At 41.6% G+C, this 14,688-nt stretch overlaps 1 protein-coding gene across 1 annotated transcript in view; it reads left to right on the forward strand.

Moving 5' to 3' along the window:
• Positions 1 to 12,582, forward strand: part of zmym2 (zinc finger, MYM-type 2) — a 29,359-nt gene extending 16,777 nt beyond the window's left edge. Inside the window, exons 10-26 of the mRNA XM_025903922.1 lie at positions 429 to 554; positions 1,011 to 1,161; positions 1,530 to 1,702; positions 1,796 to 1,961; positions 2,158 to 2,186; positions 2,646 to 2,787; positions 3,776 to 3,897; positions 4,057 to 4,207; positions 4,385 to 4,516; positions 5,417 to 5,613; positions 5,674 to 5,814; positions 5,905 to 6,097; positions 6,250 to 6,392; positions 7,301 to 7,415; positions 8,251 to 8,493; positions 8,911 to 9,052; positions 9,416 to 12,582. Of these exons, the coding sequence (XP_025759707.1) occupies positions 429 to 554; positions 1,011 to 1,161; positions 1,530 to 1,702; positions 1,796 to 1,961; positions 2,158 to 2,186; positions 2,646 to 2,787; positions 3,776 to 3,897; positions 4,057 to 4,207; positions 4,385 to 4,516; positions 5,417 to 5,613; positions 5,674 to 5,814; positions 5,905 to 6,097; positions 6,250 to 6,392; positions 7,301 to 7,415; positions 8,251 to 8,493; positions 8,911 to 9,052; positions 9,416 to 9,638 (2,589 nt within the window). The 3' untranslated portion in view covers positions 9,639 to 12,582. The remainder of the gene's footprint in view (positions 1 to 428; positions 555 to 1,010; positions 1,162 to 1,529; positions 1,703 to 1,795; positions 1,962 to 2,157; positions 2,187 to 2,645; positions 2,788 to 3,775; positions 3,898 to 4,056; positions 4,208 to 4,384; positions 4,517 to 5,416; positions 5,614 to 5,673; positions 5,815 to 5,904; positions 6,098 to 6,249; positions 6,393 to 7,300; positions 7,416 to 8,250; positions 8,494 to 8,910; positions 9,053 to 9,415) is intronic.
• The last annotated feature ends 2,106 nt before the right edge of the window (positions 12,583 to 14,688 follow it).

Genomic DNA, 14,688 nt, shown 5'->3' on the forward strand with positions numbered 1-14,688 from the left:
TTAAACTCTGCTCTGATGCCTATGATACTTACGCCTATGTTCATACTTATCTATAGGAAGATTGAATACATGTGGGATCTTAATCATAACAGTGGAGCTGAGAATCAAAGTTGCAGAAAATAAAACCAAGATTATTTTTTTCATTGAGCTCAGCAGCTCAAATACCGCAGGTTTCTTCTGTGGCGTCTATGGCCTGATTAGTTTTTAAGACTCATGTTGCATTCATTTACGTATCAACGAGGAAACAGATTTTGTAAAAACTACTGTGACTTTATGTATTTTTATAATATAAATTTTTCTGTAATACCAAACACATGTAGAGATGAGCTTGTGGGTCTAGCTGAAGCTGGTGATGTGTTTGGATTAACCATCAGGATGTTTATGAAAGCATGCATGTTTAAAACTTGTTGTTGTTTTTTTTCAAACAGAATGCTACTCTTCAGACAGCCACCAATGGACAGGCACCTTTGTCCACCACAAACAGCACAGTCAAGCTGAAATGTAACTACTGTCGAGGAGCGTTCAGCTTGAAGCCTGAAATACTGGAGTGGGAGGTGAGACCATCCTTGAAGTGAACCAACGTTCATAAAGATGGAACACGGAGTGCCTCTTGTTTTCTACAAATATCACTCTAAAGCAGTGTAAACTATTTTAAAATCTGCTGAACTTGACTGAGAACTGAACTTTTCTTTGCCCGTTGTGCAGCATAACGGCCAATCTCTTTTAAAGGCCTGCACAAGATGAATGTAAGAGAAGACGGTTTACTTTAAAGTTTGTACAAATTCACGTCTAGATTTTGCATTAGAAAGCATGATGTGTAGGTATGTACCTCATGATGTAAAGATAAGTTCCTAATACTGCTGTAATATAGTGAGTGATGTCATGTGCAGTGAAAAAAGATGGAGAGGTGCAGAAGCCACGGGAGCATTTCTACTGTGTGAAGATGTAATTTTGATCTATCCTAATCCAGAATAGTTGCAGTACGTTTCTCTGAATGTGTCTGCCTTCAGGATAAGGTCTACCAGTTCTGTAGTAAGACGTGTTGTGAAGACTACAAGAAGCTTCATTGTATTGTGACATTTTGCGAGTACTGCCAAGAGGAGAAGACACTACATGAGATGGTCAAGTTCTCGGGGGTCAAGAGACCGTTCTGCAGTGAAGGTACTCATCGCCTGTCCTCTTCTGTTCTTGAAGTAGAATTGGCAATTTGACATCATCCCATGCTGGCTGTTGGCCCATTTAGACATTCATATTTGTCATTTGAATATCTGAAGTCATATATATATGTGTGTGTGTGTGTGTGTGTGTGTGTGTGTATGTGTATATGTGTATATGTGTATATGTGTATATGTGTATGTATATATATATATATATATATATATATATATATATATACACACACACACACACACACACACACACACACACACACACACACACACACACACACACACACACACCCCCATCCTGTTTGTAAGCTTTAATTCATTTTCTGTTTGTTTTGTTTCTTTGTTTTCTTCCCTCCTTAGGTTGCAAGTTGTTATTCAAGCAGGATTTTATTAAGCGTTTGGGTCTGAAATGTGTGAGCTGTAACCACTGCAACCAACTCTGTAAGAGAGGTGTAACCCGACAGCTCGGAGGCATGACCCGGGACTTCTGCAGCGAGGCGTGTGCCAAGAAGTTCAACGACTGGTACTATAAGGTCTGCTGACACACACTCCGTGAAATATGTCTTTGTCTATGTGGAAAAACGGCTCTCATTAATGTTCTCACACTATGTCGTCATGTCCACTAGGCGGCGAGGTGTGACTGTTGTAAGGTGCAGGGTAACCTGACAGAGTCCGTGATGTGGAGGTCAGAGGTGAAGCATTTCTGTGATCAGGAGTGCCTGTTAAGGTTCTACTGCCAGCAGAATGAGCCCATCATGGTCACACAGAAGGGCCCTGAGAATACGACCCTAGGTAAAAACTGTGTGTGTGTGTGTCCTTAAAAGAACCAAGTTTTTTGCTTCAGAGTGTTGCTCTTGGACATATCTACATCCTTGTAACAGAAGTTGGTTTTTAAGCGCAAGTATCAGGAAATGTTATCCAGTGCCAAAAAAAAGGGAAATAAAGTCATGCTTATTTAGGTGACATATATTCCATTTCTGTCTCACAGGGATTGATGTGCCAGGGGCCAAACTTGGGGTAAGTAAGAATATTTAAAAGGGGACTTGATCAGAGCACTTGTTTTTAAATCATGTAGCACTAGTTGCCTTTTTGAAAGCGTTTTTAGCTCATGTAGCCTAAGGACTCGTGAGTTTTTGTCATGGCGAGCTATCCATCTGTCCACAACAACTGATGCTCCTCCTAGGGTAATGGCCAAAATGTAATCAAACCTATACTCACTGACCACCTAGTGGATCTACACCCAAACTGTGGTCAAGCTCATGTTTGCTGCTTTATGTGCCATAACCTGCGAAATGGGATAAATTGTAAGCCTGATGAGCAGCTACGTTATTAATGTTCTGGCTCATGTATTTGCCACCTAATAGTTTTGAAATGTAGCATGTGTAATTGATTTACTTCCTGGAAAAACACAGATCTTATTAGTTCATCTAAAATCAATTATTCTTCTGATGATTTATTTTGTCTTCCATGTTGCAGCTGGTAAACCAGAGCACAGCGGCATACACTGGCGGAGGTTTGGTGAGAGATGTAAAGAACAAGGCGGTGCTCTGCAAACCACTCACACTGACCAAGGCTACCTACTGCAAGCCACACATGCAGAGCAAGCTCTTACAGACAGGTAAAAACACAATCATTAACAAATTCCTGGCACTCATAATTTTAAAATCATTTCGTTGTGACCCATTAATACAGTCGACCCCCTGAAATTTGCAGGGTTTACGATCCTAGAGCACTCACAAATCTTGGATGTGGTCAAAAAAATGAATATGAATGCCTGTTTTTATAATATGATAAATATAAATATGCATTTTGGTGGCATCTTAGGGCTTTAAGAAGAACAAAACAGGAGAGACAGGAACACTCGGTAAAACATGCCGGGAATGCAGAAAGGAGAGATGAATAATGCTCTTGGATTGGCTACTTTCAAACCTCCCGCCTCTCAGTACAGGGACATTTTACCATCCCAAGCCGCGTTTTCCTCTTTTAAATTTTTTTTTAAATTGGAGGATATTTGTAGTTTATGCAGAATTGTGGGGGAACAAATATTTGTTAGATTTTAAGGGAAAATGCGTGAAAGATCGAGGACGTGAACTGTGAAACGCAACTTTAGAGAGGTATGCTGTACTAGTTTGCTTATGGCAGATGCGTATAGCTCATTTTAGTTCTAAGGTCTTATACAGCCCAGTTTGATCTCAGGCTGATAATAAAAACATTGAATTGAATTTTTTCTTCCAATAATTTTTACCCCTCCGCCGTAAAAGGCTGATGGGATTTTTATCGTCACGCCACCAGGATGGTGGGTGGCGCAGACACCCAAGTTTGTAAATGTGACAACTGAAAAATGTGGTGACGTAGGAGCTTCAAATTGATAACACTGCTGCATCTACTAAAAAAATCAGATGAGTGTGAATGCCGGTGACCTTGACCTTAAGGTCAGAGCACGTTTTTCTTGTATTTTTGTTTTGTTTTTAAATCTTGTGAATACGATAAGGCGAACGGGTATCACTGGTTGAAGGTTAGACCCTCTGGTAGCCCAGCTCTGGTCCACAAGCCATATGTTTGAAACACTCGGCTTACATAATGATTTGACGTGTGTGTTCCCACAGATGTAGATGATGGTGTGAAGAGGGAGTACGTGCCTGTACCTATACCTGTGCCCGTGTTCATTCCCATGCCTATGAATATGTATTCACAGGTCACTCCCACTCCTCTCTCTCTGCCTGTACCGGTAAGACCTGCATATGATTTATCCTTGCTTAAAATTAAACTTATTAGATTTTAGAATGGGGGGGGAAACTAATAAAACAAAAATTTGCGCAAGCTATAAAGATAAACTTGCAAGTCGGTGATCTGATTACTAATTAATTTCATACCCTGTCCCCTCCAGGTTCCTGTGCCTGTGTTCTTGCCCACTACCCTGCAGGGGGCAGAAGAGATCGTCCAGACCATCAACGAACTGAAAAACAAGGTGCCCTCTGATCCTCTGGAGGCCGACCTGATCACAATGGCTGAGGTGATAACAGAGGATCGGAAGCCAGGTGAGCCCACGCCAGGATTGAATATCCGGGTTGAAAGATTACTTATCAGAAAGGTGCCAAATACAGCCCTTATACTAGCTTCTGATAGTTTCTTTATATATGCTGATAAAAAGAGAGAAGTGGAAGAAAGCTGCAGCAAACCATGACAGTGAGGATCTACCCTTCTTTATGATTCAGATGTAAAGCCTGTGAAGGTGAAGAGGGAGCCTGAAGGCGAGGAGTCTTCCAGCAGCACCAGCAGCAGCTCTGAGGAAGAAGAGGAGGAGAAGTATGAGCCTGACCTGGACTTGGAGGCAGACTTTCCTCAAGGTAAACGTCTTCTGAGCATGTAGCTGTAAACCTGAGAATACTGGATAAGGGATGCAGAGTCAGGAGCAATCCTGGGCATGATGTAAAAGCAGTTTTATAGTATTCTGTGCATTAACTATAACTGCATTTTTTCTTAACTGTTGTTTTCATCACTTGTTAAGAATTACTGATGCCAAAAAAAATAAAATCATACAATTCCTAACGATAATTTCTAATAATGGCTGTTCATAGCTTGAGCAAACTATTTTTATTAGATCGATTGTTAAGATCCACCTCTAGTCCTCTAAACCTTATTCCGGGTGTTCAGATTACTTTGTTAGTGAAATTTTAAGACTTCGTATATTTAACGGTTTGCCTTCGTTGCCCACTCTGACCTGCTCACTCGTCCTCTGTGTTCATCTTGCCATTTTATTTCTTGTCTTATGTAACAACATCTGACTGCATGGGGTTTTTAATGGATCAGTAGAGTAATTGAGATTAAAATTCTTCCCTCTGGTTATTCCTGGAGCTGCTGTCATCACGCCTATCAGTGTAGAGGTTTTAAGCTTTGGCTTACTGTTCAGAGGAGTATGAAGTCATCGACTGGCCCTGCAATCCAAGTTTTATTTTCCTTCTTTCTTCCTTTTTCTGTGTCTCATTGACATCGATGGTTTTAATGTAAATATTTTAAAGAGTGTTAATAAGTCGTTACACTATTTTCTGGACACAGTTTGGATTGATGATTCTGTCTGATTTATGTAAACCTGCATATTGGGAGAATTCCACGTTTTCCAGCTTTAGTTTGCCCGTACACATCTTGTCCTCTAAACGAGAAGTAGTGTTTTGTTGTTTTTGTTTTTTGATTTCCTGGATGATTGATTTCCTTTTTTTTTTTTTTTTTTTTAAACATATGACATGAAGGAGTGTTATTTCCTCTCTCAGCCTCAGACCCCGCTCCTGTTCCAGAGGGAATGGATGAGGATATGAGCTTTGCTTTACCTCCAGTTCTGACAGAGGAGAAGGAGGAACCGAAGGAGGAGGAGAAGGAGGAACCGAAGGAGGAGGAGAAGGAGGAACCGAAGGAGGAGGAGAAGGAGGAACCGAAGGAGAAGGAGGAACCGAAGGAGAAGGAGGAACCGAAGGAGGAGGAGAAGGAGGAACCGAAGGAGAAGGAGGAACCGAAGGAGGAGGAGAAGGAGGAACCGAAGGAGAAGGAGGAACCGAAGGAGGAGGAGAAGGAGGAACCGAAGGAGGAGGAGAAGGAGGAGGAGAAGGAGGAACCGAAGGAGTCGGCACCTCGACCACAATCCAGGAGAAAAGTAATAACACACGTACATGTGTGCAGTCAGAATATTTTCATTGGCAAATTTAGTTTGAATGTATTAGTAATGGGTTTGTTTGCCTTGAAGGGGAACAAGAAGCTGGCACTGGAGGAGAAGTCAGATGTAGCGTCGTCCTCTTCTTCAAATTTAACAAACAGAACCTCAGAAGGACGATCACTGCCTCTCAAAGCTCGCTACGGTATCAATGCCTGGAAACGCTGGGCACTGTCTCCTCCTGATCAGTCGGATGACACCAAAGCACAGGAAAGCTCCAAAGCAGGTACACTGAACCTCTTCATTTCCCACCTGCCCCGTTCAGTAGTTACACTATGAGAGTCCAGGTGCATTCCTTGGCTGGACAAGAAAAATTGATTGTTTTGTTGGAAAATATAAAAAAAAACATCAGTTGGTGATTTTTCCTGTCTCCTGCAGCCCGGCCAAAAAGTAACCTCTTGTCAATGAGTTCAGAGGAGCTGAACGTGGCTCTGTCCCGTTTTGTCAGGGAGGTCTGCAGGCCCAGTGGGGAGCGCTACTCTCCGGACAGCATCCTCTACCTCTGTTTGGGGATCCAGCAGGTTGGTATGAAACGGCTGCCCCTCTCGAGAAGGCAGCAAATCAGCAACTGCAAAATACAACTGAACATTTTATTTTTATTTTTGTGTTCATGTCTTGTAGATGTTAGCAGTGGGTTTGTCACAGTAATAATTTTAACTTGTCTGTCATTAACACATTTCAGAAAAAAAAATTAAAAAAATGTGGCCAAACAGAATTCAAAAGCAGGTAAAAAAAATCTAAATATTTAAATTATATACACAAAATTAAGAATCGGCTTATTAACCTTTTTAAATTCTAGTGTCATTCCATCTGTAGTAATTTTAGAGGTAGGAACTGATTTTCGAGTGAGGGTTTCCAGTAGGACCCTTAGTACTGGTGCACATTCTTTTCCCTCCTCCTCTCACATGCAAGTAGTCATCGAGCATGGCTGCAGAGTGGAGAGCCGGGTCATTCAGAGAGCTCTGGAGTGTGATTTTTCTGCCACAGAAGTGTAAGGCTGACTTTATCTGTTTGTGGAAACTGATTACTCGGGTTACTTATCGTTGTGTTGGGACATTTGGCTTCAAATGGTTGAAAATGTCTGCCCCTCTTTCCAGGCCTCTTCTTTGTCGATGTTCCTCCCTCCTTTAAAATCCTCACTGTTCAAAAAGTGAATTTAAGGATTTTCTGTGCTCACTACATCTTTGCGGTCATCTTCTTTCATAAGTTTATTTTTTTATTCCTTTTCCTTTCCCTCTGTCTGACTTTGTAGATTGGTGTGTCCATTGATTATAACCATTTGCTGTTCACATCCTGAAAAGCAGTGATGAGCTTTTGAATATGAGGACACAGAGGGTTTTAAACTGTGTAAGCAACCACAGGCTGAAGCTGTGTGATCCTTTCTTTTTCTTCTTTTTTTTTTTAACTGATAGTTTTTCTTTGTTTAAAGCATCTTCACTCCAAAGGCCGGAAGGATGACCTGTTCAGTGATCCATGCTACCAGCAGTTTGGAGAGGAGCTTAACAAGGTCCTGAAGGACTGGCAGCCCAGTGTACTTCCTGATGGTGAGTGTAATCCTTAGTAAGACCCTCCTTGTGTCCCTGCTCCACTTGGAATTAGCACAGTTTTGAGTACTTTGTCAAGTTTTAATATTTCTTTCTGGAAACACTTTGATTAACATGATATAGTCTCATCATGAAACTGTACAGGTTTGAGTACTGAATAAAGACTGCAAATAGCAGGGTGATCCCAACTTTGTCCTCATCATGCAGTCTTTCTCATTCTTTATGTATTCATGAAGTTTCTATAACTCTTTCATGGACATGACCGTGGTCAGAAAGCTCATTAACTTTGCCACTTTCACAGCAAGATGGTCTTAGTTTTTCAGGTGACTCAAGATTTTAAATATTGTATTAGGACATAAACTGATAAATCCTGAATTCCTCATTTTTTTTCAGCAGCAACAAACAAAAAGGCAAAAATAAAAACAGATTGTCTCAGATGTGAGACAGTATCTCATTGCAGTGTGGAATGTGGAAGCTATGATGCTTGCTAAGAAACTCATCCCACACTGATAACGATGACACTGGAAAGTGTGTTTGAATATATTCTTGTCATCACCAGCTACTGGCACGGTGCTGTTAAACAACCTGTTGTGTTTCTCGATATTACGAGCCGTGTCCAGTGATTATAACTCTTCTGCTGTTCACATCCTGACACGTTGTGATTGCACTATGATATAATATGAGGACACCGCTCCAACACGAACAGGTTCCATGTCTGCACAAGTAGTAACCAGGGAGAAAATTATATTTGGCAGCTGTAAATGGTGGATAAAGACTAGAAAGAACTGATGAGTGTTGTAGATGTTGACTGTGGTATTGGGTCGTCTCTCTTTAGGCTCGCTGTGGGGTCGAGTGGAAGAGCAGAGCCTGTGGAGCAGTCGTCATCTCGGGGAGCAGAGTCCCGCCGCTCTGCTGCGCTCGCTCATTTACCTGAACACCAAATACTTTGGCCTGCGCACCGTGGAGCAGCACCTGCGCCTCTCCTTCTCTAACGTCTACGGCCCGGACACACTCCATCCTGTTACCAAGGAGACCACAGTCTGCATCCACGTGCCTTCCATCTCTCAGGATCACCATGGTGAGGCTGGAAAATGCATCATGTTAATATGCTTCGTATATATTGGCCATAGAAATTCTCATCTACCTGTGATGGACGATTTGAACTTCCTGTTTGTGAAATTTACACATGCACATTAACACAAGATGCATAATTTAGCATTCAGTGTTTCATAGTTTTTACGTCCACATTAGATGCTGAAACATCAGTTTTCTGATTTCATATCCAGTATGTTAACATTCAGAGCCAAACAATTAAAAACCATAAATGCCCGTGGACCTCTGTTTGTGTCTTTCAACATGATTTTCCATCATCTACATTTCAAACTTAAAAAAGCAATTTTACTGTAGTGTTAGTGGTCTCTGCATATTTTAGTTTTGGACACAAAACCTTGAGAAAATTTTATAAAGATTTCCTTTCTGTCTGTTGGACCGTCAGTGCAAACAGAGTCGAGGAAGAGAAAACGAAAGGTCGAGGACGACGAGCAGGAGGAACGCGACAGCAACTCTGGAGACTCCGCCCAACGCTGCCCGGCTAAGAAGCACGAGTGTCACCTCTATGAACTCTACAGATCCAAGTGGTGGGTTCAGTGTTTTTACTGGAATAAATCTTTTAATTCTTAAGAGTGGCTGCAAAGTAAAGGCTCGAGTCCTGTGATTAGAACTCATTGCTGTTCACATCCTGAACTTCAGTGTTGACTCTTTAAAGATGAGGACTTGCTATAAATTAATCATCATCAAAATTTTCTCCTAACTGTTCAAGAGGAAACTGCAACCAATACATACATTCATTTTCTCCCTCTCTCCTGTGCTCTTTTCCCTGCACTTTTCTCCCTTTTTCTACAATACCCCCTTTTTGCTTGTTTCTAATACTTTTTCTTTTCTTTTTGTTCCTTCCTTCCACTTGCCATTTTGTTTCCCCCTCCTTCCCTACCTCCCTGCAGTCCTCTCTCGTTGCAGAAAAGCCTAGATGTGTTTTATGTTCAGCCGGATCCGGCCTGCAGCCCAGATGACCCGCTGTGGTTCAGCTCCACACCGCTGGACCGACGAATCCTGGAGAGCCTCCTCATCAGAGTCCTCCTCGTCAGGGACATTTACTCAGACAAACAACTTCAGGAGGAAAACACGGAGGAAGAGGGTGGGGGTGAAACAGTTGGAGGGGAGTAGCAGTTGCTTGGACTTCTGTTGGTAGTCTGCAAAGACAGGAGGGGAGGGGGACACGTAGGGTATATAGTAGAATGTGTCCTCTTCACCTGTCTTATCTTGTAGTCCTCGTTTCCCTCTTCACTGACTTGCTGTTTCCTCCAGGTGAGGAACATCCACAACAGAAAAAGCAGAGGCTGATTAAAAGTAGTGGTGAAAAAGCAGCCCAAACTTTTACTTCTGCCTCAGAGAGGAAGCTTGAGGAGGACCGGCATAGAGATGAACTCCGATAAATATGAGGATGAGAGGGGATGAAGAGCTCACTGTCACAATTAAATCAGGTAGAAAACGTGTATTGACAGTTATATTTTCATGACAGAATTTTCTGTTGTGCATTTCCATGGAGTCTGAGTGTGTCCATTATGCTCAAGCAGCGTAAAAACATTAAAGATTTGCCAGAATCCCACTTTTTAAGAAGTTATAGCAGCCACTAGGATACCACAGGGCAGTACCAAGCAGCACAGAGGCAAAGGCACACAGTTGAAACCAAATTTACCACCAAGAATGGGGAAGACAGCAGGAAGAAGTGTTCCCCAGCTGTGCTGTTCAGAATCCCATCGTTGAAGCAATTGGCAGTTCAGCTTTAAAAAAACAACAAAAAAAACACTCCTGGTTCAAGTTTAGCATTTCCGTGTCTGACAGAAAGATCGCAGCTTTGACCGCAGACATTTTTTCAGTGAAAGTAAGGGTGTCATTTTTGTGTTCAAGTAACATTTGGTTTAGACCGGAGTCTCATGCTTAAGTAGAAATTTGGTGTTAAAGTGCAGTCAGACTGCTTTTAGTCTTGTTTTCACCCATTCAATCACATCGCTAACGGCAGCAGTCGTCTGGAGAGCGCTAACATTTATCCCCACTGCTGCTCGAGTCCTTTACACACACGTTGTAAAACAAGAAGACAGAATCGCCAACACCTTGAGATTTTGTGCAAAACACAAACACGGGGTAAAAATTGGAAGTTGGATTCATTCTGGAAATGAACATTGACTAAATAGTGTCTGACTGCACTTCTGTGTCAGTTTCCTTCCTTGTATTTAAGTTGGTGTCACACAAGAATCACTTTCCTGCTTTCCAGCTCTGGTCAGATGGTCAGACTTAACCTTTGACAGGGCAGATGTGTCTGAGTGGGGTTTTTTTTTTTTTTTTTTTTTTTTTTAGTTTTTGTCAGTATTGTAAATGTGTACCACCAATGATGTCAAACTGAAAACTTTAGGTGTGAGAAATTTTGGAAAGTGGAATTTCAGAATTTCCAGTACATGTGAGAATGCAGCACAAGATCAGCACCCTCTTTGTCCCATTAACTGCGACCTGTTGTATCCCACATGTTCATTATGGGCCGCTTTCATTCTCCCATGAACCCACACGCTGCTCTTCCTTTGTCAGTACTGCTCTCAGGCTAAAACCGCTGCACCACAGGGGGACTTCAGCTCACAAGGGAAAGGAGTCAGGACTGATCCCAGGACAGGAAAGGGTCTGACTCACTGCGGTGCAGTGGAAAGGCACCCTGCCAACATGCTGCGTTTCTTTATTGGACATTAGGGAAACCTCCATTCATGCAATGTAGCATTACATGCATACTAAGCCCAAATTGGGTTGCTTTGATGTGTAAATATCTCCAAGGCGAGGCGCTTGTTTGAGATGGAGACGACGCAGAGGAACACTGTAGTTTGGGATAAAGAAAATGAATTTGAAAACCCGCCTCCTGAGAAGCCTTGTTCTGTTTTTGTTTTTTAAATACAGCTGATTATTTATTTCTTTTTATTAGTTTGACTGTATCCTCTTTACACATGGGCTTGATTTTCTTGTTTGTTTTTTAAGTGGGGATCATTTCCTTCTCTTGCCGTTCATTCAGAATTTGCTGCAGACCTGCACCCTCCTCGCCCGTTAAAAGAATTTTGGTGAACGATGAAGGCCGTGGATTAGTTTAACAACCCATTGTTTGTCCCTGTGTTTGTATTTGTAGTTTACTTTCAATTTAACTTAGTTTAAGTGATGAGCATGTGTTAAGTGTCCTGTTCTTTGCTTTTGTAGAGCGGTAGCACTGCAATGCAAAAGCTTGCTTCATGACATATAATTAGTTAGGTGCTAGATCTTTTAAATTTTTTTTTTTTTTTTTTTTTTTTTTTTTTTGTGAGCTGAACTTGTTTTTGAAGTTACACTATCATATTTTTTTTTTTTTTTTTTTTTACATTTTACTTGTTCCCCCTACTTTTTACTTTTTAAAGTTTGATTAAATTTCATCAAGTAAAAATGACATTTAAAATTCCAAGTAATATAAGATTTGGAGTTGAATATGAGATCGTGTGAAAGCTTCCACAGCCATTCCTCAAAATTTAAGGAATGTCCTCTTAATGCGGAGTTTGACTTTTCCATGAATGCAATCAACATCTAAAATGTATTGCTAATCTAAAACTTGTCCTCGTGCACAATCCACATCACACCCACCTGACTGAAGCGGATTTAACTGGTGAACAAAGTCAGGGAATACACTTCCAGAGTTTTATTTTCCCAAAAGAACAGGCGTTCCTGTTCATTTGTACAACTGTTTGCATTTATTAGGGTGAAACTGCAGCATGACATTTCAGGAAGAACTGTTTGGATTTGGATGGAGAACACTGGTCAGATTTTCTGACTCCAGATCAGTGTGTTTAGAACATTAATTTCGTCTGTGAAAGTTTGAAGCAGACCTTGGATCAGAGGACCCCAATTAACATGGCTGACTCATAGGCAGCAGCCAAATATGCCACAGGTTTGGACCTACAGAAGATGCTGTGGCTGGCTTTAATGCCTAATGTGAATGTGCCTATCTGTATATACTGAAAGTGAGTGACTGTGACTTGAGTCTGATGCTATGTGTGTGGGCTGATATGCTGATACGGTCATGTTAAATAAAGAAGTCATTTTCTAACCAGCCTCTTGACGGTGTTTGGATTTATACACAGACAAATGCCAAATGTAGAGAGTGTATTATACTGCTTTTATAAACTTTATTTATTTATTTATTTATTTATTTTTCATGGAAAAAGTGCTTCAGTCAACACTGATTCTGTTGATAACTTTTATAGACAAAATGTCTAGACGAAGCCAAGTGGCAGAGGATCTCCAGTTTGCTGGCCTCAGAATCCCATCTCTGCTCTTCACAGATGATGTGGTTCTTCTGGCCTCCTCAGGCTCAGCATGCATTAGGGCAGTTTGCAGCTGAGATAAAAATCAGTACCTCCAAGTCTGAAACCATGGTCCTCAGCCGGAAAAGGGTGGAGTGCTCATTTAGGGTAAGTTGCTGCCAAAAGTGAAGGATTTAAAGTATCTCGGGGTCTTGTTCACTACTGAGAAAAGAGGGCAGGAGATTTACAGATTAGTGCAGCATCTGCAGTGACCCTGTTGTGGTAAAGAAAGAACTGAGTGTAAAAGAAAAGCTGTGGACTTTTACCAGTCAATCTACCTTTTCTTATCTCCACAAGGTTTGGGTAGTCACTGAAGAAGAATGAGACTGAGTATGCAAGCAGCGGAAATGACTTTCCTCTGAAGGAAGTTTCCGGGGCTGGGCTGGCCTCTCCCATAGAGATAAGATGAGTTCAGTCACTCAGGAGGGGTCAGAGCAGAGCCACTGTTCTTCCACATCGAAAGGAGCCAGTTGAGATGGTTCAGGTATCTGACCAAGGGTGCTTCATGGAAATATCCTAGATAAGGTTTTTCAGGTATGTATCACTAATAAAAGGCCACAGAGGAGCAACAGGACACGCTAGAGAGATTATGTCTCTTGGCTAGTTTGGGAACCCCCCCAGTGTCCCACAGGATGAGCTGGAGGAGGTGACTGAGGAGAGGGTGATGTGGACATAAACTACTTAAACTGCTATCCCCACAGTCAAAATCTAGATAAGCAGGAGAAAATAGATCTGATGTGTGATTAAAGTTATCCTTTAATGTCTTTGAGCAGTGTACATCATATTATATTTTAACTTAATGAACTGACCTATTAAAGAATCAGGGTTACCTGCAAAATCTGCAAAATAGAAGCAAGTAGTGAGCAAAGGGGAATGACAATCAGACGAACCTTCGACTATACACACTACAGGGTCACAAATATGTGGATATCTCGAAACCTGTATGCATGGTGTTACTCTTTTGTAACATAATTCTTGAAATATCTATCATGGTCACCTAAACCTGAAGTCTGAAGAAAGGAACTACTGTTTCCAGTTTGAAAAAGTTAGAAATTTGTACTTTTAAGACTTCTTTAACAGTTTCGGCAGAGCTACTCTGAGAGCTACTCCGACAGTTGTTGAGAGGTCTTCTGATTTGGTTCGTTCTCCTAAAAGTCCGTCTCTTTTCAGTTTCTTTCACAACTGGATGACTTTTGCATCCAGAAAATTTTGATATTTAGTGGAATTCATTCTCACTTTCTCCTTTGCCACTGGCTGGCACTCAAACCAAATATTACCAACATACCTTTGGTTTGTGGTTAAAGAGCAGAATATATCCACAGCATTTGTTTCTAAATAACTTTAGCCTGCCCGTATGTTGCTTCGAACCTGTCTCAGGTTTGATATCTTTGTAGGCATCAGTCACCTACAAACCACAGTTAGTTTGATTTTTACCACAAAGTTTAGAGAGTTACGCTCTGGAAATGTCAGCCGACCAATTACTGACCTGCATTACAAATCCTAATGAGCTATTAAGGCCTAAGAAATGAAAGCACTTGGGCATTTTTGTGGAGGAGCCACACAAAAATGTAACACACTGCATGTCAACCGAGAGACCCTCTTCTTCCATAAACAAGTGTAACGCTGCCTCCACACACTCCCTAGAAATGCCATTATCTAGAGACGTAGTTTGTGCTCAACAGACAGCTCTACACGGGGGCCTCTTCACCGTGTTCTGACCTTTTTCGCTATCATGTCCCATTTTTACAAGGTGCCAGGTGGACATGACACTGAGGCAGGGAGAGTTATCTGCAAGATGACAGACAGCAGAGGAGGAGGTGTGGCTTGTCAGCACCCGGGGTCAGCGTAGTGGC

The sequence above is a fragment of the Oreochromis niloticus genome, linkage group LG16 (genome assembly GCF_001858045.2).
Source record: "Oreochromis niloticus isolate F11D_XX linkage group LG16, O_niloticus_UMD_NMBU, whole genome shotgun sequence".
Lineage (NCBI taxonomy): Eukaryota > Metazoa > Chordata > Actinopteri > Cichliformes > Cichlidae > Oreochromis > Oreochromis niloticus.